At 51.6% G+C, this 20,649-nt stretch overlaps 1 protein-coding gene across 3 annotated transcripts; it reads right to left on the bottom strand.

Annotated features, from left to right (window-relative positions):
* Positions 1-357: 357 nt before the first annotated feature.
* Positions 358-18,543, bottom strand: PGLYRP2 (peptidoglycan recognition protein 2). Of its 3 annotated transcripts, none has more exons than XM_059696430.1 (6): positions 18,238-18,543; positions 5,330-5,453; positions 3,121-4,212; positions 2,129-2,339; positions 1,340-1,637; positions 362-483 (listed from the first exon to the last, which is right to left on the bottom strand). In XM_059696430.1, exons 2-6 carry the CDS (start codon positions 5,418-5,420, stop codon positions 394-396), a joined length of 1,782 nt encoding a protein of 593 aa, XP_059552413.1. In that variant the 5' UTR covers positions 5,421-5,453; positions 18,238-18,543; the 3' UTR covers positions 362-393. The 3 variants fall into 3 exon arrangements, with proteins under 3 accessions (XP_059552415.1, XP_059552413.1, XP_059552414.1); XM_059696431.1 differs by lacking the exon at positions 18,238-18,543 and adding an exon at positions 18,188-18,206; XM_059696432.1 differs by lacking the exon at positions 18,238-18,543 and having other exon boundaries at positions 358-474; positions 1,332-1,637; positions 5,330-5,647.
* Positions 18,544-20,649: the final 2,106 nt, after the last annotated feature.

The following is a 20,649-nucleotide window of genomic DNA, read 5'->3' as shown; positions in this document are numbered from 1 at the left end:
GAGGACTTTCTCTGACAGATGGAGCCCATGCAACGCAAGGAGCAGCCCCAAAGTGCCAGAGAAGTAGCACTTCCCTGAGAGAAGCCCTCAGCCAATGACTGTGGGAGTTGGAGGATCAACAGTCCTCTCACTTCTTGGGTGGGAAAACTTTGAGATACGTATCCGATGCTGTCCTCCAGAAGTCCCTAGTGGACTGAGCTCCATGTGCCCCCGTGCCAACTTGTTGGCAAAGCACCCTTTCTGGGCTTCCTTTCCCCACCTCTCTTCCTTGTTCCCCAGTGATCTGTCCTGGGATCGCCTCCCATGCTACTTGCACTGGAACTTTTATCTCAGGGTCTGATTCTGGGCAAACACGGATGATGCATACACACAGGCTTTCTTCACACAGTCTCTTTATTGCAGGTCTGTGGCCGGCATGGTCACTAGAGGCGGCTTCCTCTTGGATCTCCTGGAGGCGCTCTTGGCAGTCCTGGGCTTTACATTCTAGAAAAGGCAAGAGACTGTGAGGCTTGGGGGTGGGGTGAGGCTGGGTCTCCTCTGCTCCTGGTGGGAGCCTGAGGAAGAGGACAAAGTGAGGGGATGGGTACACACGGACGGCAGGCCAGCTTCATGAAATAGAATGGGAGTGTGCAGGTGGCAGGAGACTGTGCAGGTGTGTGAGTAGAGGCGTGTGTTGATCAAGGGGCTGGGGCCAAGGTTGTGCTGTTTGGGCCTAGATGGCTGCAGCATCAAAGGTCAGGGAGGCTGGGGCGGAGCAAGCATCCTTAGGGCTGAGGTTGTCTGGGCAGAAGACTGCAACACACAGGAGCTGGACAGAGATGGGCAGGCAAAGCGGTTTTTGGTAGAGGGACACCACTTAGGTTACTGTTGGGTATACAAAGGTCTTTTGGGTTAGGGGGCTGGTGTGAGGCCAAGGGTAGGTGGGCTGGGATGAGGTTGTGCAGGCAGCAGCGATGTGACTCGGGTACAGGTGATGCGGTTGTGTGGGCAGAGGGGCTGCTGCAGGAATCAGGGCCCATGCCCTGGTTATGAGCACAGACGTATTGGAGGCTGGGCAAACAACAAGCTGGCTGGGTCAGGGCTAGGCTAAGGTTGTGCAAGCAGAGGACAGGGGACAGCAAATGTTGTGAGCAGAACAACTTAAAAGCTGGGACTAGATTGCCCGAATAGAAGGGCTGCAAGGGAGACCAGGGGCCTGGCTGAAGCTGTGTGAGTGTAGGGGTTACAGGAAAGAGAGGGGCCTGCTGAGGTTGGGCAGACAGGCAAGGGTCAGGGGCTGAGCTTGTGTCATATGGGGGGCAGGCCCAGGTCATGCGGACGTCGGACGTCACAGACTCACCACGTCGAAGTGCGGCCAGCTGCGCAGCTGGTGGAAGAGCGCGTCGCCAGGGCACTCGGTACGCACGACCTGGCGGTGGCCGAGCAGCGTGTAGTCCGGCCGCAGGAAGCCAGCGCGCACCGCGCACCTGGGAAGCGTGTCGCGCACCGTGCGCAGCGCGGCCTCGGCAGGCAGCTCCGCGGTGTAGTTGCCCACGAAGGCCACGCCGAAGCCGCGGGTATTGTGGCCTAGAGTGTGCGCGCCTACCCGGTGCCAGCCTCGGCCCTCGTACACGTAGCCGTCTGAGCCCACCACGAAACTGCGGAGAGGGGGGCAGGCACCGCGCGGCGTCAGGGTTGCCCTGTCCCATATCTATGCCAAGTCCTGCCTGGTCGCCCTATGCCTGGCCCCGCAACGTCCCACTCCTCCACCAAATGTCACTGCAGAAAACCTCCCGTTACTCGGCCATTGGCCACGCCCCTTTCTCAATTCACAGCGCTTTCTGTCTTAGGCTCAACCCCATCACTATTCCGCCCCTGTCCCAGCCTCAGCCCTTGTCACTGGTCCTGCCCCTCTCCCAGGTGCCGCCTCCTCCCCCTATCTTACCCCGGACCCAAGGGTCCCATAGTTGGTCCCACTGCAAAGGCCCCGCCCTCGTCTAGGCCCCGCCCCTCTCCACCTTGGCTCCACCCGCCCCGCTCTTCCGTTTCTCCAGGTTTGCTCTGGTCCAACCCGCCCCCCCGCGTTAGGCTCCGCCCACCCAGGCTCTGCGCCGAGTAACCGGCTTCAACCCTCCCAGACCCGGCCTACCTGTAGCCGAGGTCGTCCCAGCCGCGCGTGTCCTGGTGAAAGCGCTGCATGGAGCGCATGTTGGCCGCGCAGCGCGCCAAGGTGGTGCAGGGAAGCGCGGGCTGGTAGGTGTGATGCACGTACAAGGACCCGAGCGGCAGCCGTAGCGGCGTCGGGCGGCCCCGGTACGGAGCCGCACTCCAGCGGCAGCGGGGGTGGATGGCCGGGCACCCTGCGGAGAAGGGCGTCCAGGGCTGGGGTGAGCCACCGTTCCTCTTTCTGCCGCCTGTACCTCCATTAGAGCGCACCTAGGGGCCATTTCCCCAACCTCCTTTGGGATCTAACCACGAATCCAATAGCATCTCAGTTCTATTGGAATATTGGCTATGCCTCCCACCCGCTTCGGGATAAACCCCAAGAATTGTAGTTCAGACTCCAAGGATCTTTTCAACCCAGGATCTTTACAACACTCTCAGCAGCTGGCCCTGCTCTGAGCCCTAGGAGAGACAGCCACACTGAGAGCCACACCGAGAAAAGAGGAACGTTGGCCCGCATTTATTATGCTCTAGTTGTGTGCTACTTGCTTTACATGCTTCATCTTTCTCAAACCATCCAGCAAATCCAAGAGGTAGAAGATTTACCCTGCTTCACGGAAGAAAGCGGGGTTCAGAGAAGTGAAGCAGCTCACCTAGCTGCATAGACTGAAAACTTCCATTGCAATCTCCGTGCCTTTGCATGTGCTGAGCCCATCTCCGGCAATGCCTTCTTTCTCACTTCTTTTTGGAGTGTGTGTGTTTGTGTGTGTGTGTGGGGGGGGGGGGTGTCAGACAAACTCCTATTGATCCTTCAAGACCCGAATCTAGCCTTTTCTCACCTGTACAGCTGCCCTGGCTCCCCAGCCAGAGCCCTATTGCTCCCTCTGGAACCCCTAGTCCTGGATCCCCCTGACCTCATGGGACTGAGAGTGTCTGTCTCAGAGAGGGAGGGTCACAGGGGTTGGGGGCCCTTCTCACCCAGGAAGGCCTCAGTGAACTCCTTGGCAGCACGGGTGGCCGCCTGCGCCAGCTCTTCTTGGCTCAAGCCCTGCAGCTGAGGGTGTGCTGGCTCCAGCCTCTGTAGCAGGATGAGGGCGCCCCACACCTGCTGGGTCAGGGCAGGGGCTGAAGTCAGAGCAGCTCCGTTCTGCCGTCGGAAGTTGCTGCGAAGTCCCGGATCTCCGGCCACCCCAGCTCCATAGTACTGGCTCAGGAGGTGGTGGAGGGGTGGCCGGGGCTCAGGGGCCCGACTCAGGTAGTCCCCGAGGAGGGCCCCATCCAGAGCACCGTTGAGGAAGGCTGTGGTAACCGGTGACGCCTCAGGGTCCAGGAGTGTGAAGTTCCTGGGGACAGAGTTCTGGTCCCAGCAGCCCTCAGCTCCCAGGCCTGGGTGGCTCTGGGTTTGGGGGTTCTGGAGGAAGGCCAGGCCCAGGTCTCTGGCCAAGGTGACCACCAGGAGGCTGTCCACAGTGGTCGGAGACTTTGCTTTGGCATCTGGCGAGGAGGTTTGGTCAACTGGAGAGGGGACTCTGTCATCTTTAAAGATGGCTCCTACATTGAGATCTGTGGTTCTAACATTTGGAGACATAGAGCTGACATCTGGAGAGACATCCCTGAGTCCTGGGGAGGTGGCCCTTGCATCAGAAACCTCAGCTCCCACATCTGGAAAGGTGTCTCCGGCACCCAGAGGGGTGTCTGTGCTGCCCAAGGGCAAGTCTATGACCCTGTGGCCCTGCAGCCCTGCTTCCAGCCCTGCCAGAAGAGGCTCCACAGCCACCGTGGAGCCATCGGGGGCCAGTACCACCCCGTATTCCCGCCCACCCCGCACATGATGTCGGGCCACCTCCTCCATCAGGCCTTGCAGCTCTGGGCTCAGTGCAGAAGGATCCAACTTGGTGACTTTGAGACTTTGTTCCTTTAGCAGGAAGTGATGGAGGGGGTCGTGGGGATCAGAGTCCCAGGCTGACAGGTGCCACACAGAGACAGTGTGGTTGGCCTCCGTGACCGGCACTTTCTGCTCCAGCTCAGCCACCGCCTGGATGACAGAGTCCATGAGGAGGGGCAGGGATGCTGTAGAAGGAGGGATGGCATTAACCCCGTGGCCCAGCACCCCCTGTTCCTGAGCCCCCCTCTGCGCCTTCCACATCTTCTCAATGCCCTCTCTCTCCCTCTCTCTCTTTCTCCCTCCTCCCCTCTGACTACCCTGTGATGCCCCAACACCATCCTCATGTAAATGATGAAACGGAGGCACAGACAACAGGTTAAGGAGCTTAGACAATCTGTGAGCACTGGGGAGCCATGGCAGGTTCATGAGCAGGAGCAAGATGCAGCCAGGTTGGCCTTCTAAGATTGCTCCTTGGGCTGCCTGTGGAGAATGAATGTTCAGGAGGCTAGAGCAGAGAAGGGGAAACAGTATGGAGGTGAGCAATAGAGATTGCTAAAGCTAAGTGATGGCCGTGTGATGGCCAATAGTGGGCAGAGTCCCCAGGTAGTTTGAGGGAAAGACGGACAGTTTTCGTGTTTTGGGTTGGACTTTGGGGAATTTTATAGGGTGAGGTGTCTGGAGGATGCTCAGGGGAGGAGAGGATGGGCCTTGTGAGGGACATGTCAGCAGCTGAACCTGGAACCTAAAAGTACTAGGCTCAGGGCTGGGGTGGGTTGTTGAATAACAGCTAACATTTATCAAACATTTATTTTGTGCTAGGCGCCATTCTAGGTAACGCACATAACAACACATTTAATCTTCACAATGACTCCATGAGCCCCGAGGGCTTAAATGACCTGCCCAAGGTCACACAGACAGGAAGTGGCAGAAGCAGGACTTTTAACCCAGGAATTCTGATTCTTCTCCAGACAGTCCACACTATAATCCCTCTGTTCTTCTCACTGCCTAAAATGCCCATTCTTGCTTCTCCCCAAGTAAAAGTCTCCTTCCTGTCCTAAATCTGTGTCCCCTCCTCTGGGAAGCCTTCCTGATTTTTGTTCTTCTGGTCCCAATATTTTCCCCAACCCCTGCCTTGACCCTGTAGGGCTGGGAGAATCTGTGTCCCCAGCCTGGAGGTTCCTCAGGACTGGGGTCTCCTGAGGATTCCAGTCTTACCCTGTACAGGGCTGGACACAGAGGGGATAGCAGTACACTTCTGCAGAATTGATTGTCCTTGCCGCAGGCCTCTGCCTTCTGACCTACCTGTCCCTGGTTCCGGACATAGCAACAAGCCAAGCAGGATCCAGAGGATACCCTGGACTACCGTTGTGGGGTTCCAGCTTCCGGGGGGCATATCCGGTTGACCTCAGCAGAGACCTCAGCGGAGCTAGAAAGAGACAGGCATGGAGAACTGAGTGGTGCCTTTGGCCACTGTCAAAGTCCAGAGGTGAATGACATGGTTGCCTCTTGCAGAGCTGTGGGCGGGAGGCAGGGGGAGCGTGGGGACAGTGCCCCGAGTCAAGGACATCAGGGGCTCCCCCATCCTATCCTTTCCCTCCCAGGGGGAGATCAAGGCTCAGTAAGCCAGGAGGCATCTGGAGGCCGGGTAGTTCAGACTCCAACAAACTGCCCCATCCAGCAAGCCCTACCCCTTCCTTTCCTGATCATTCCGCAGCTGCAGCTGCTGCCGGCCACCACAGGGGGCTCTCAGGTGCCAGCCCAACTGGTAGGACTGGCTGTGCTGGGGGAGGGGAGAGAAGGACACACCTGAAGTTGGCACTGCCTCCTGTCTTTGCTGCCAGCACTTCAGGCTCAGGCAGAGAATGGGTACAGGGGCTGGGGAGTATTTTTGCCAAGGCCACTGTGAGCCCAGGGGACTAGGAGATGTCTTCTCTCATCCAGTTCCAGCTCCAGATCCCCAGCCACTAGATGCAGCTGGAAGCAGGGGTTTGGCCTGGGCCTTCTGGACCCTGGCTTTGTCCGAGGAGCTGGTTTCTTGGCTCACCTGGGCTGACAGTGAGGGGTCCCTCTTCTCAGCAGGTGTGTCTGAGTCCTGCTGAAGTGACACTGCCTCCCCTTTATTTGTGCTGCAGGTGGGATGGGCTCAATGTGACTGGGGCTGCTGCTGTGTAAATTGCTTCACCGTAGGCCTCCCACCTCGAAACTAGCCTGGGAATGCCCAGGCTGAGCCTGGATTGGAGTTCCCCGGGGTGGGGCCTGCTCAGATATCCAGTGTCATCCTTCTGGGGACTCAGCATCACCCTACAAAGCGGGGTACACCGTGGGAGCTCGGGAGGAAGGTCCTAGGGGAGGGAGTGAATGGGGGCCACTCCCCAGGGGAATCTGAGGAAATCTCCTCTGAGGATTTTGGGACGGGCCTCTGCCTGGTAGAACCGAGGGCAGGAAGTGGTCTGTGTGTCCATCTGGGGCAGGGACTGGAATGAGGAGAGTGAGGTATCCTCCTCAGATACAAAACGTAAGGCGGTGTCGAAAATCTCAGTCGTCAAGATAAGTACTATTTTCATACAATATTTTAGTAGACTGAAGTGAATGCAAAAAGTCCACGCTGAACAAACATTTTAGGTAAGTGTTTATCAACATGCTAGATAAAGTCAGGATCGGAAACAGTGCTGTGCAGAGACTGCTGGAGCCAGAGGTGGGAGGAAAAATCAGGAATTTTGATCCTGTCTCTGTGTCTCACTTGCTTCACCCTAATCCCAGTGGCCCTGCGTAGACCGGGGCGGGGTGGGGGGGGGGTAGCCCTGAGATGCTGTGGGGGTGGCTGTCACATGAGACCCCACCTGATGTCCACCTGGTCTGGGAAGGACTTTGATTCAGCGCTATGGATCCCGGGTTTGTCCCTCTGATTCTCCCACTGATTGCAGCTGTGGGGGACCTTGCGGTTTTATTTAACCACCTTATGCCCATTTTACCCAGCAGGAGAGTAAGCTCAGAGAGGTTAAGTATGATGTCCAAGGTCACAAAGCTAGAAACTGGGAAGGGCTCCAAGTCCAGTGCATGTTTTCACTATCCTGTGGTTGGGTCAAGGTCAACGTAATGTCATTATGACCCTTCACCCTGGGGAAGTGTTTACAGAACAACTTCAGCCAGGAATTCCTGGGCCAGCCAGAGAGGCCACCCCGATTCCCTTTTATTTTATTTTATCTTTTTAAAAATATATTTTATTGATTTTTTACAGAGAGGAAGGGAGAGGGATAGAGAGTTAGAATCGATGAGAGAGAAACATCTATCAGCTGCCTCCTGCACACCTCCTACTGGGGATTTGCCCGCAACCAAGGTACATGCCCTTGACCGGAATCAAACCTGGGACCTTTCAGTCCGCAGGCCGACGCTCTATTCACTGAGCCAAACCGGTTAGGGCCCGATTCCCTTTTAAAGCTTGGAGTTAGTGGCGGGGGTGGGTTGAGTTTGAGCCAGGGAAATGCCATGGCTGGCCCACATTTCCCTTGGGATCAGCCCGGGATTTGTGACCTCCTAGGGCAGCGGTCGGCAAACTGCGGCTCGCGAGCCACATGCGGCTCTTTGGCCCCTTGAGTGTGGCTCTTCCACAAAATACCACGTGTAGGCATGCATGGACAGCGCAATTGAAACTTCGTGACCCATGCGCAGAAGTCGGTATTTTGTGGAAGAACCATACTCAAGGGGCCAAAGAGCCGCATGTGGCTCATGAGCCACAGTTTGCCGACCACTGTCCCAGGGTAAGACCCTTTCTCCAGGAAGCCTCTCTGATTACCCTTGGCTCCCATCCTGGCTCCCTCACCTGACGTTCCCCCCTTTATCCCAGACCTGTTCATACAGGCCTGGGAGTTTCTCTGTCCAGTGCCATCTCCCTGAGAATAGGAGATGCTGAGTCCTCTTGGGGTGCCCGGAAGTGGCCAGCACAGGTCGGGGACCAAGTGGGTGGCAGGGAGGGATTGCTGAGTACATGAAAGGCTTGATTGCGGATGTGGGGTTAGTTTGGGGTTGGGCTGTGAAACACACATGCACGCATACACAAGTATGCACGCACCCACACTCCAAGGCACCTGGTCTAGGCTGGGCCTAGGAGGAAGCAGAAAGGCTGGGGTTCCAAGGATGAATCACCCTCACCCCTACTTTTCTCCCACTTCTTGAGGCCCATCTGCCACGGTAGGTCAAAGGCCCCTCCAGGCTTCGGGCAGCCTAGGGGTCTCGCGAGAATAGTCACTGTTCAGGGCCAGGGGACAGCCCTAATGGAATAACATTGGCACAGAGCCCTGCGCCCTGGATCTGATGTAAACCTGGGATCAGGGCCAGAGATCGGAGGAAAAGAAACTTGGGGCAGGACTGGGCTTGGGGCTAAGGTCAGAGTTAATACTCACTTTAGTAGCAGTGATATAATAATGATGAAGACCCTAATAATAGTAATAATAATTGTTGTGTGCAGGGCTTCGAGCTAAGATTTTATATGCTTGTGTTTTTATTCAGCTCTGGGTTTCGTTAAGAGACATCGTACAGCAGGAGTAAGCAAACTACAGCCCATGGACCCGCTGTCTGTTTTGTGAACAGTTTTTTGTCCCTCAGTGAAAGTCACCTCACATAAAATGAACCGTTTTAGAGTGCACACTTCTGTGGCATGTAGTACAGTCACAATGTTGTGTAACCGCCACCTCTACCTAGTTCTAAAACATTTTTATTATCATGAAATAAAGCCCTGTACCTGCTAATCAGCCCCTCTCCATTATTCACCAGCCTGGGCAATCACTGGTCTGCTTTCTGACTCTAGGGACTTGCCTGTTCTGGACGTTTCATATAAACAGAATAATGCACTATGTAACTTTTTTTTTTTTTTAATTTCACTGAGCATAATGGTTTTGAGGTTCATTCACATTAGAGTATGAATTAGTGCTTTTTATCATGAATCGATCCTTTTTATGGCTGAATAATATCCCATTGTATGGAATATTCATTTGTGTAAAATGGAAGTTTATTGTAATACATCGTTTCCTATTTGTTTATATATTGTGCATGACTGTTTTCATGCCATAACAGCAGAATTCAGTTGTTTTGACAGAGACTGTCTGGTCTGCAAAGCTGAAAATATTTACTGTGTGACTGCTCCCTTTCCTCCAGCTTGTTGACATACTAGTGACCCAGTGCATGAAATTCATGCACATTAAAAGGGAATTAATTAGAGGACATATTTTAATATTGCTATTTGCCCTTTCTCTATAATAGAAGTGTCAGAGATGAAAGAAAATTAGTAAATGTATATGAAAATCTTCCTCCTGTCAGAGTCTGGGGTGCGCCATGGGAATCAGAGTCAAGTCCCCGTCCACCCATGTGCGCCTTGAAATCGCACGAGACCCAGACCTGGCCAGCCTGACCCCATTGGGCTAGATCCAGACCCAGCCAGCCCCACCCTCATCAAGCCCTGCTGTGTAAGGGGGGGGGGGGCATCCTCAAGTCACTTGGCCCAGCACTGGGGTAGGAGGTGCTCCCTGAGGTCCCCTGTCAAGCCCTGCCAGGTGGGGAGTGAGGCCTCAGGTCCCACGGCCTGGCACTAGTGTGTGGGTTGCAGCCTGAGGTCCCCTGCCCCAGCCCAGCGCCACACAACCTCAGGTCCCTGCTGATTGCTTGTTAAGGGTCATTATGGGAACTCGGCCTCCACTGTGGGCGCAGCCATCTTGTGTTATGGCATCCCTGCCTCAGCTGTGGGTGCAGTCATCTTGACCATTATGGTGAGGTGGTCAATTTGCATATTCCTGATTTATTAGATAAGATCATCTATATATATAAAAGGCTAATATGCTAAGTGTCCTTCCCTCCACCCTGGTAATGATGTCACGTAGCAACGTCTGGCTTCCTCTCCCTAGCAACCATGAGCTTCCTTGCGGTTTCTTCAGCCCAGGAACATGACTTGCTTTATAGCCAGGTGGAAACATTTTACACTGTAACCAAATGTCTGTGAAGCATTTTTCCTGTGCCTCATCTCATTTGATCCTCACAGTAGTCCTGGAGTAGGCAGATGGGAGACTCGGTGGAATCCTATTTTCTTTTCATTAGCCGGAAAATGGCCATTTAGAAGCTTAGAAACTTGACACGACTGAAAAGAAGTAAGAAATGGTGGGCCTTGAAAATGACTTCAGGTTTTCTCACTGCACAGAATATAGTCAAACACTGCTGCAGTTAAATATTTCACCCTTTGTTCTCCCTGCATGATCTACAATAATAATCTGCCTTGTGTTGATATTTACTGCTGTGTGGCTGACAATTACCTGAAAGAGAAATTGGGGTGCTTTACTGGGCTGGAAAAAGTTTAGCTAAATCAGAAAGGTCTAATTAAGCAAGTTTGTTCTCTATATATAAAAGGCTAAGTTGACTTGTGCATGCGTGATACATATAAAGCTTTCGCTGGTGTCAATTCCATCTGTCATTGTCAATCGTGAATTTGGTTGACACTTCTATTATAGAGAAAGGGCGAATAGCGATATTAAAATATTTCTTCCAATTCATTTCCTTTCAATGTGCATGAATCATGCACTGGGCCACTAGTTGACATATAACATTGTGTAAGGTTAAGGTACACAATGAGTTGTTTTGATATATGTACATATTGCAAAATGTTTAACACAATATGATTAGTTAACACATTTTTTGCCTCACATACTTTCCTTTGGTGTGTGTGTGTGTGGTGAGAACTTTCAAGACCTACTTTCTTAGCAACTTTTAAGCATATAATAAAGTATTGTTAACTACAGTCACCAAGCTGTACATTAGATTTTCAGAACTTATTTATCTTATAACTAGAAGTTTGTACTGTTTGACCAGCATCTCCCAGCCCCTGGAAATCACCATTCTACTCTTTGTTTCTATGAGTTGAATTTTTTTTTTAGATTCCACATGTAAATGAGATCATATAGTATTCATTTTTTTCTGTCTGACTTACTTCACTTAGCATAATGCCCGCAACGTCCATTCATGCTGTCACAAATGGTAGGATTTTCTTTTATCTTATGACTGAATCATACACATATGTCCATTGGTGGACACTTAGGTTGTTTCCATGTCTTGGCTATTGTGAATGTGGGGGGTACAGATAGTAACTTCATTTGGTTTGGATTTATGTGGTCCTTAAAATATTTTTTTAACATAGGTTTAATCAAGCTTTATATACAAATTTGTGGCCCGGTGCCTGAAATTCATGCACATTAAAAGGGAATTAATTAGAGGAAATATTTTAATATTGCTATTTGCCCTTTCTCTATAATAGAAGTGTCAGAGATGAAAGAAAATTAGTAAAATGTATATGAAAATCTTCCTCCTGTCAGAGTCTGGGGTGTGCCACGGGAATCAGAGTCAAGTCCCCACCCACGCACGTGTGCCTCAAAATTGCGCGAGACCCAGACCCAGCCGACCCCCACTCATTGGGCTAGATCCAGGCCTGGCCAGTCCCACCCTTGTCAAGCCCTGCTGGGTGGGGGGCGTGGCCTGAGGTCCCCTGGCCCAGCACCAGGGTGGAGGGCGCACCTTGAGGTCCCCTGTCAAGTCCCACTGGGTGTGGGGGTGTGGCCTCAGGTCCCCTGGTCTGGCGCCGGGGTGGGGGACACAGCCTCAGGTCCCTTGGCCCAGTGCCAGGGCAGTGGGCATGGCCTGAGGTCTCCCGGCCTGGCACCAGGGCAGAGGGCACAGCCTGAGGTCCCCGGCCCAGCACCGAGGTGGGGGGTGCACCTGGAGGTCCCCTGTCAAGCCCTGCTGGGTGGGGGCCGCAGTATCAGGTCCCCCGGCCTGGTGCTGGGGTGGGGATGGGGGCACAGCCTCAGGTCCTCTGGCCTGGTGCCAGGGTGGGGAATGCAGCCTGAGATCCCCTGGCCCAGCACTGGGGTGGGGGGGTGCACCTTGAGGTTTCCTGTTAAACCCCATCAGGGTAGGGGCACGGCCTTAGGTCCCCTGGCCTGGCACCAGGGCAGGGGGCACGGCCCGAGGTCCCCTGGCCTGGCACCAGGACAGGAGGCGCAGCCTGAGGTCCCCCATCAAGCCCTGCCGGGTGGAAGGTGCAGCCTGAGGTCCCCTATCAAGCCCCATGGGGGTGGGGGGGTGGGGGGGAGGGTCGCGGCCTCAGGTCCCTGCTGATTGCTCCTTAAGGCTTGTTATGGGAACTCAGCCTCAGCTGTGGGTGCAGCCATCTTTGTGGCGGAGGGACAGTTAATTTGCCTGTTTCTCTCTTATTATATAGGATTGTTGTACAATTATGTTTATATGGACTTTTAGTAAAGTTTGCTGACTTATGCTCAGCCCCTCACCCATATTCAAATTCTCAGTCTGTTGCTTACTAGCTGGACCAAGTAGCTTAATCTCTAGCCTTCATTTTGCCCATCTCTAAAACAGGACAATAGTACCACCCTCATCGCGTTACTGTGAGAGTTAAACGATCTAGGACAATCTAGCATGTGGAAAGCATTTGGCGGTATGCTAGGGTAAGGAGTCACTTCTGCCTCTCTACCCACCTGCCCAGACTCCCCAGCAGAGGTCCAGCCCACAGTCTGTTATGACCAGATTCCCACATTCTGGTAACGTATTATTTCTGCAGCTGGGGCATTTGTCCAACCCCAGGCTTTCCTGCTGGCTCTGGCCCCTCGGCAGCCAGCTGGGCCTTAGGGCTGGGCCTTAAGCCAGTCTGGAACTCCAGCCAAATCACTGAAGCCAGGGAAGGCCAGTTCCAGAATTGGTTGAACTCAATTTGCTAAAAGGAAAAGCAAATTGTGGTGGCGAGTAATCAACCCTACAGCCTTTAGCTGGGGCTATTCCAGTCCCCGGTAGGCAGAAGTTGACTAAGGGGTGTGTTTCTGGGAGAGTAGAGGTGAGATTTAATCTCTCAGACACCTGGTCCTGGAACAGGCAAGGAGGGAGTTTTGTAACTGAGAACACTGGATATTCTAGTGAAATCATAAGCTCAGCCCTCGGCGGTCTGCTAGAGGCCAAGAATCAGTGTGGGGTAAATGGGACCAGATGCTGGTACTCCCTGGGAAATATTTACCCAGCACCTATAGGCTTCTAGGTATGATAACCTGTTTCAATAGAATGACACAAGGCAAAGGGCTTTCAACATTTTATTCTAAACTGGAGGCCTGGTGCATGAAATTTGTGCACTGGAAGGGGGGTGGTCCCTCAGCCTGGCCTGCGCCCTCTCACAGCCCGGGACCCCTTGCTCCTTACCGCCCGCCTGCTCGCTGCTCCTTACTGCTCGGCTCGCTGCTCCTTAGTGCTACTGCGGAGGCAGGAGAGCTCCTGGCACCACCGCTGCTTCGCTCACCAGCCATGAGCCTCGCTTCTGGCTGAGCAGCGCTCCCCCCATGGGAGCACACGGACCACCAGGGGGCAGCTCCTGCTCTGAGCCCCTGGTGGTCAGTGCACATCATAGCAACCAGTTATTCTGGTCATTCTGCCATAATGGTCGCTTAGGCTTTTATTATATAGGGTAGAAAATTTCAAACATATTCAAAATATTGTATAATGAACCTCCATGTATATCTATCATCCAGTTGACATGTGTCAACTCATGAGCCATATTATTTTTTTAAATTTATTTTAGAGAGGAAGGGTGAGGGAGAGAGAGATGGAAGCATTGATTGTCTGCCTCCTGCATGTCCCTGCTGGAGCTCAAGCCCGCAACCCAGGCATGTAACCTGACTGGGGATCGAACCAGTGACCTCTTGGTACCTGGATTGATGCTCAACCACTGAGCCACACTGGCCAGGCGAGCCGCCTTATTTCTTCTATAACCTCCACCCCCTGGTTCTCTTCTGCAAGGTTATCTCACATTGATGTTCATTGCCTAGATCTATTAATTCATTAGAAGCTACAACTGAATGATGTTAAAATGATATTTGCCTGGCAGGTGTGGCTCAGTGGTTGAGCGTCGGCCTGTGAACCAGGAGGTAAGGGTTCGATTCCCCATCTGGACCCATGCCCAGGTTGTGGGCTCAGTCTCCAGTGCGGGGTGTGCAGGAGGAAGCCCATCAATGATTCTCTATCATCACTGATGTTTCTACCTCTCTCCCCCTCCCCCTTCCTCTCTGAAATCAATAAAAAAATTTTAAAAAATGATATTACCTTTTCTTCATTTGTTAGCTGGAATACCCGTGGAAAGAGAGCCGTCCTCTTCTTTACCAATTGGTTACCCAGTGGTACAATTCACATGGGAAAGGCAAGATAAAGGCTTGATTCTTGTTCTCCCCTAGTTTTCAAAATAACTACTGGGCTCCCTAACATCCTCCAAAGGTAAAGAATGAGATTCCTTTTCTATCTGCTTATTGTGAGAATACACAAGTCATCTTTTCCGTCAAAGAACAGTTTACACTGCCACCATGTTGGCCCCATGACTGGCAGCTCCTCTGGGGGCCACCACCTTGAAATGGCGAAGGACAACCCCTCCCTTTGAATTAGCCAATCCCGAAAGACTGTGCGCCTGAGCTCCAATCAAGAGTGCGGGACAGGCCCCGTGTGTCAGGATAAAAAGCCGAGCAGACCACCCGCTTGGTGTGCGTGTGCTCCCAGACGACGTGCGGAAGTAAAGGTGTTGGCCTGGCTGCCTGGCTCCCGAGTATGCTTTGTGTTCTACCAGGACCCCCGAGTTTGGGGGCTCGCCTGATTTCTTACGTTACGTACCCATGGAGTTACTGAAATGGTCAATACCTGGCAGTTCTTATCTGTACTGATAATCAAATCATTATTCCTTCCTTTGGCCAGAGGGATCCTCTCCGCTTTGACTCCTGTGTTCTTTTGACAGGACTCTGAGGCAGCTCTCTTACTTTATGATGTAACTAAAGGCTCCAGGAACATCTTGTATGTTTCTTGCCTCGGGCCTGGGATCAGCCATTTCTCCCCGGAGCTCTTGTTACTTTGATTGGAGAGTGGTACTTAGAGATCACAATCAAGGTGCTAGGGGCGCTAGTGGCTACTGGGTTAGTTGTTGTTTCTAGGGCTTTTTTTAAAAAAAATGTTTTTATTGATTTCAGAGAGGAAAGGAGAGGGAGAGAGGGATAGAAACATCATGATGAGAATCATTGATTGGCTGCCTCCTGCACGCCTCCTACTGGGGTTCGAGCCCGCAACCTGGGCATGTGCCCTTGACTGGAATCAAACCCGGACCCTGCAGTCCCCAGGCTGACACTCTATCCACTGAGCCAAACTAGCTAGGGCTCTAGGGCTTTTCATTGGACAGAAGTAGGAAGCCCTCATTTTTTAAAAAATAAAGTACATCATGAATTTATGCTGATACTTCCGATTCATATTCGAGTTAAATGACTTTTACCTTACCTGATCAATCTTATACCTGAATTTTCTTTTCCCCACACTGAAATACCAAATACTCAATGACACCAACATTTCCTTTATTCCACAATACACACAGATCAAATATCAGGATAACATACCAATAGTACTTAGTTTAAACAATGTGATTATTGAAAAAACAGTTTAAGACTTTTTTTCTGGTTCTTTTTATTCTCTGGGTATATCTCACAGGGGATGTGCCATCAAATTACTGTGCTATAGTATCACTTGAAATAGTTTCTTTCTATAGATATGCTATTAAACTGAAGCCTTCGATTTCTAGGACCCATCTAGAAGTGGAATTGATGGGTAATATGGTAATTGCATATTTATTTTTGGGGGGAACCTCCATACTGTTTTCCACAGCAGCTGCACCATTTTACATTCCCACCAGCAGTGCACAAGGGTTTCAATTTTTCCACATTCTCACCAACGCTTATTATTTTATTTTCTATAATAGCCATCCTAGTGGGTGTGAACTGAGGGGATTATTTTAAAAATATATTACTAGAGGCCCCGTGCACAAAATTTGTGCACTTGTAGGGGGGGATGCCTCAGCCTGACCTGCACCCTCTTGCAGTCTGGGAGCCTTTAGGGGATGTTGCAGGGGAGCGGGCCTAAGCCAGCAGTCGGACATCCTTAGTGCTGCCATGGAGGCAGGAGAGGCTCCTGCCACCACTGTTGTGCTCGCCAGCCATGAGCCCAGCTTCTGGCTGAGTGGCGCTCCCCCGTGGGATCGGGCTGAAACCAGCTCTCCGACATCCCCCGAGGGGTCCCAGGTTGGGAGAGGGCGCAGGCCAGGCTGAGGGACCCCACTGGTGCACCATCGGGGATGGGGAGAGATGCGGGAGGTTGGCCAGCCGGGGAGGGACTGCGGGAGGGCTCCAGGGTGTGTCCAGCCCATCTTGCTTAGCCAGCCCATCTGGCTCATCTGTCTGGACCACAGCAGCAAGCTAACCTACTGGTTGGAGCGTATGCCCCCTGGTGGCCAGTGCATGTCATAGTGAGCGGTTGAGAGGTCTTAGCATATTATTAGCATATTACGCTTTGATTGGTTGAACGGCTGGCTGGTTGACTGGACACTTAGCATATTAGGCTTTTATTATATAGGATTTTTAGAATTACATAAGATATTTACATAGTTTCAAAGTCAAATTTACAAAGTATATAGAGACACATCTAGCTTCTATTCCTGTACCTTCCATCGTGTTCTTTGCTTCTTCTTCAGGTCACCATTTATAATATTTCATGGTCTAGCTAACCCTGGCAGGTTTTACTCAGTGGTTAGAGTGTTGGCCTGCAGACTGAAGGGTCATGGGTTTGATCCCCGGCTCTGGTTGGGGAGTGTGGGCAGCAACCAATTGATGTTTCTCTCTCACATAGATGTTTCTGTCTCTCTCTCTTCCACTCTCTTTGGAGAATCAATGGAAAAAATATCCTCTGGTGAGGATTTAAAATATATATCCTGTATAATAAAAGGCTAATATGCAAATTGTCCCCACAGGCGGGAGTTCGACCAACCTGGAATTAGACATACGTTGACCACCAGGGGCGGCATGGAACATGGGAGGGCATCACTGGCAGCAGGCGGCAGTGGAGGTGCTGCCAGCCCTGATGGGCCCCTACAAGAGTGAGACCACGGTGGGATGGTGGAGCAGGTTAGCGGGTGGCACTAGGCCAAGGCGGGTGTGAAAGATGGCGACCTATGGCGGCAAGTGGGTGGTGCCAGGCCAAGGCAGGTGCGAGTGGGGGGGCCCCTGATCGCCCCACTGGTCGCTGTCTGTGGGGTGACTGATGGGGCGATTTGTGAGTGGGTGGTGCCAGGCCAAGGCAGGTGTGAGCGGGAGCCCTGATCGCTCCACTGGTTGCCCCACAGATTGGCCCTGATCACCGGCCAGCCCTAGGGACCCTACCCATGCATGAATTTTGTGCACTAGGCCTCTAGTATATATATATATATGAAAATATTTTGCTCTTTTTCTACTTAACACTGTATCCAGTATATAGAGATCTTTCTTATTCCTTTTTACAGCTGCATAGTACTCCATCGTGTGGCTGTGCCATAGTTTATTCGACCATCCCTTATTGATAGACATACAGGCTATTTCCAGTCTATTGACATTTATAATAATAAAAGTGTAATTTGCTAATTAGACCGGACAGCCGAACAACCTTCCTGATGAAGCTGGGGCTGCAAGGGCTGAGGCAAGCCACTGTGGCTGCAAGGGCCAAGCCTCTTGCATGAATTTTGTGCATCGGGCCACTAGTTTGAAATAATGTTCCTATGAAAAGCCTTGTTCATCCATCTTATTTTTGCAAGAGAATCATTGAGTTTTTCCCTCTAGGTCAGCGGTTCTCAACCTGTGGGTCGCGACCCCTTTAGGGGTCGAACGACCCTTTCACAGGGGTCGCCTAAGACCATTGGAAAACACATATATAATGACATATTGTTTTTGTGATTAATCACTATGCTTTAATTAAGTTAATTTGTAACAATGAAAATACATCCTGCATATCAGATATTTACATTATGATTCCTAACAGTAGCAAAGTTACAGTTATGAAGTAGCAACAAAAATAATTTTATGGCTGGGGGTCACCACAACAGGAGGAACTGTATTAAAGGGTCGTGGCATTAGGAAGGTTGAGAACCACTGCTCTAGGTGAATAAATGCGTATCTAATTTTGTCAGATATCACCAGTTTTCCTCCCCACTAGTGAAGTATTCAAGTAGGTAAAAAACTAACAAGCTAATGATAACAAAGAACAAAAATAAAAAAAAGTTAACAAGCGTTTTCATTTGCTTACGTCACTTCGCAGTCCCACTAGTGAAGTCTGCCAGGATGTGAAATACTCACAAGCCTTTTATTTGGTCTGGTGGCGTCCTAGGTGCTCTTCAAAACCCGTTCCTTCCTAGGAGGCCTCCTCTTCTCTGGCTTTCTCCTCTGGGCTTTCCTGGCTCCCGTCTGCTTTCTCTGGCTCAGTCCGGACACTGGAGGTTGGGAGTGTCTATGTCCAACTCCATACTCTCCGGACTGGGAGCCTCCCGAGTGCTGGCTCCAGAGCTGACTCTTCCTGAGCTGTCAGCACAAGACTGGGAACAGAGAAGTGACAATAACAGACAGTTTTCTCGCTAGGCCTAGGACAGCCCCTCAGCTCCGGGCCTCCCTGGCTGGGATATCCTGGCCAGGGGGAATGAACCAGGTCAGTTTGGCCAATATCCTGGGTTCTGCTATCTGCCCTCTCGCTGAGTCACCTGTGTCCAAGGGCGGTGACCTCACTGTGCGTGGGTGTCACCTGCATGGTTCTCAGGCAGAGGAGTGGAGCTGCTTGAGGTCAGGGAGTTCCCACGTACAATCTGGGCCTCCAGAACATTTTCATCGCCCCTAGTGGAAACCCTGAAACCCTGTACTGACTGAGTGAGTAATCACTGCTGGTCCCCCCCCCCCCCCCCCTCACCGCTCTGCCCCTGGCAACCAGCAATCTGCTGTCTGTCTTTAAGAGTAACCTAGCCCCGGCAGGATGGCTCAGTTGCTTGGAGCGTCATTCCATACATCAAAGGGTTTTGGGTTTGATTCTCAGTCAGGACATGTACCTGGGTTGCAGGTTTTATTCCTGATTGAGCCATGTATGGGAGGCAGCTGATCAATGTTTCTTTCTTTCTCTCTCTCTCTCTCTCTTCCTTCTTCCTCTCTAACAATCAATACAAGAATATTCTCGGGTGAAGATTAAAAAAAGAAGAAAAAAAAAGAATTACCTACCCTGGACATTTCATATAAAAGGAATCATACAATGTGTGTCCTTTTGAGTCTGGGCCTTGTCACTCGGCGTAATGTTGGTGAGGTTCATCCGTGTTGTACTGCGTGTCAATGCTTCATTCCTTTTCACGGCTGAGTACCGTTTCACCGTGTGGATGGACCATCTGGGTTGTTTCCACTTTGGGCTTATGTGCTAGTGCTTCTATGCACATGTATGTACGTGCTCTTGTTTGACTACCGTTTTTCAATTCTTTTGGGCCTATGTCTTGGAGTGGGATTTTCTGGGTCATGTGGTTACTCTACGTGTACCTTTTTGAGGAACTGCCAAAGCCTCACCATTTATTTTCACACACTTTAAATCTCCGATGCCTCCCAAAGCCGAAGAGGAGAGAATTCTAAGTGGAGGATTCTAAGTCTTCATTTTGCAGCCGAGGAAACCGAGGCTGGGAGAGGTGGTCCCACACCATCCTAGGCTAATGACTATAAGAAAGCCCCCCATCCGCCTAGTCACCACTGGGTGCCAGACACTTGCTATAGAGGATCTGAAAACCGGGTCCTCAAAAGCCTCACTGTCTCTGGAATCCAACAGGTCTGGGTTTAACTCCCAACTTGGGGCAAGTGACTGCCTCCCTCTGAGCCACTATCTCGCTACCTGTAAAATGGGTATACTCGGAGTCGCTGCCTTATTGTGGAGAATGACTGTGGTCATGTAGGCAGAGGATGACACCTCTGATTTACAGATGGATCAAACGACAACAAGAAGTGGTCGATGCGTTCAGAGGGGCGGAGTAACTTGCCAAGAAGTCACACAGCGACTGGTAGCTGGGTCCAGCCTGCAAGGACGTTTGAGAAGTTTCCTGAAGCGGAACCCTTCTGGGAGTTAGTGAGGAGAGATCCCCAATGCAGGTCCTCTGGGCTGGGTAGGGGCAGTTCGCTGCTGTGTCGCTTTGCTCTTTGGGGGGCTGACCTCTGACTACACAGAATCCTGCTGAATCAGCCCTGGGTGGCCTGTGGTCACCAACCACAACTGTTCTCTGACGGAGGTAACTTTTGCCCCAGCCCACTCGCTGCCTTTGCTTGCTGTATAGTTTATATCAGCACAGCCGGGGGCAGGGTCACTTCCTATGCCCTAAACAGGCAAGGCCAGGTACTTCCTTGCCTCTAGTTGTTGGCTCCAGCTGGTGCCTCTGCTCTGCCCCTCCTCTCCCTTTCCTGACTTGCATACCCTAGAACAGTGGTCGGCAAACTCACTAGTCAACAGAGCCAAATACCAACAGTACAATGACTGAAATTTCTTTTGAGAGCCAAATTTTTTAAACTTAAACTATATAGGTAGGTACATTGTTATTAACTTAATTAGGGTACTCCTAAGGCTTAGGAAGAGCCACGCTCAAGGGGCCAAAGAGCCGCAAGTGGCTCGCAAGCCGCAGTTTGTCGACCACGGCCCTGGAACCATTGTGATCCAGTTTCCACCAACCCCTCAGACCTCCTCTCCTGTAGGTGTCCCACTCC

Source organism: Myotis daubentonii, chromosome 5, assembly GCF_963259705.1.
Source record: "Myotis daubentonii chromosome 5, mMyoDau2.1, whole genome shotgun sequence".
Taxonomy (NCBI): Eukaryota; Metazoa; Chordata; class Mammalia; order Chiroptera; family Vespertilionidae; genus Myotis; species Myotis daubentonii.
This window is presented reverse-complemented; position numbering and strand designations above follow the sequence as displayed.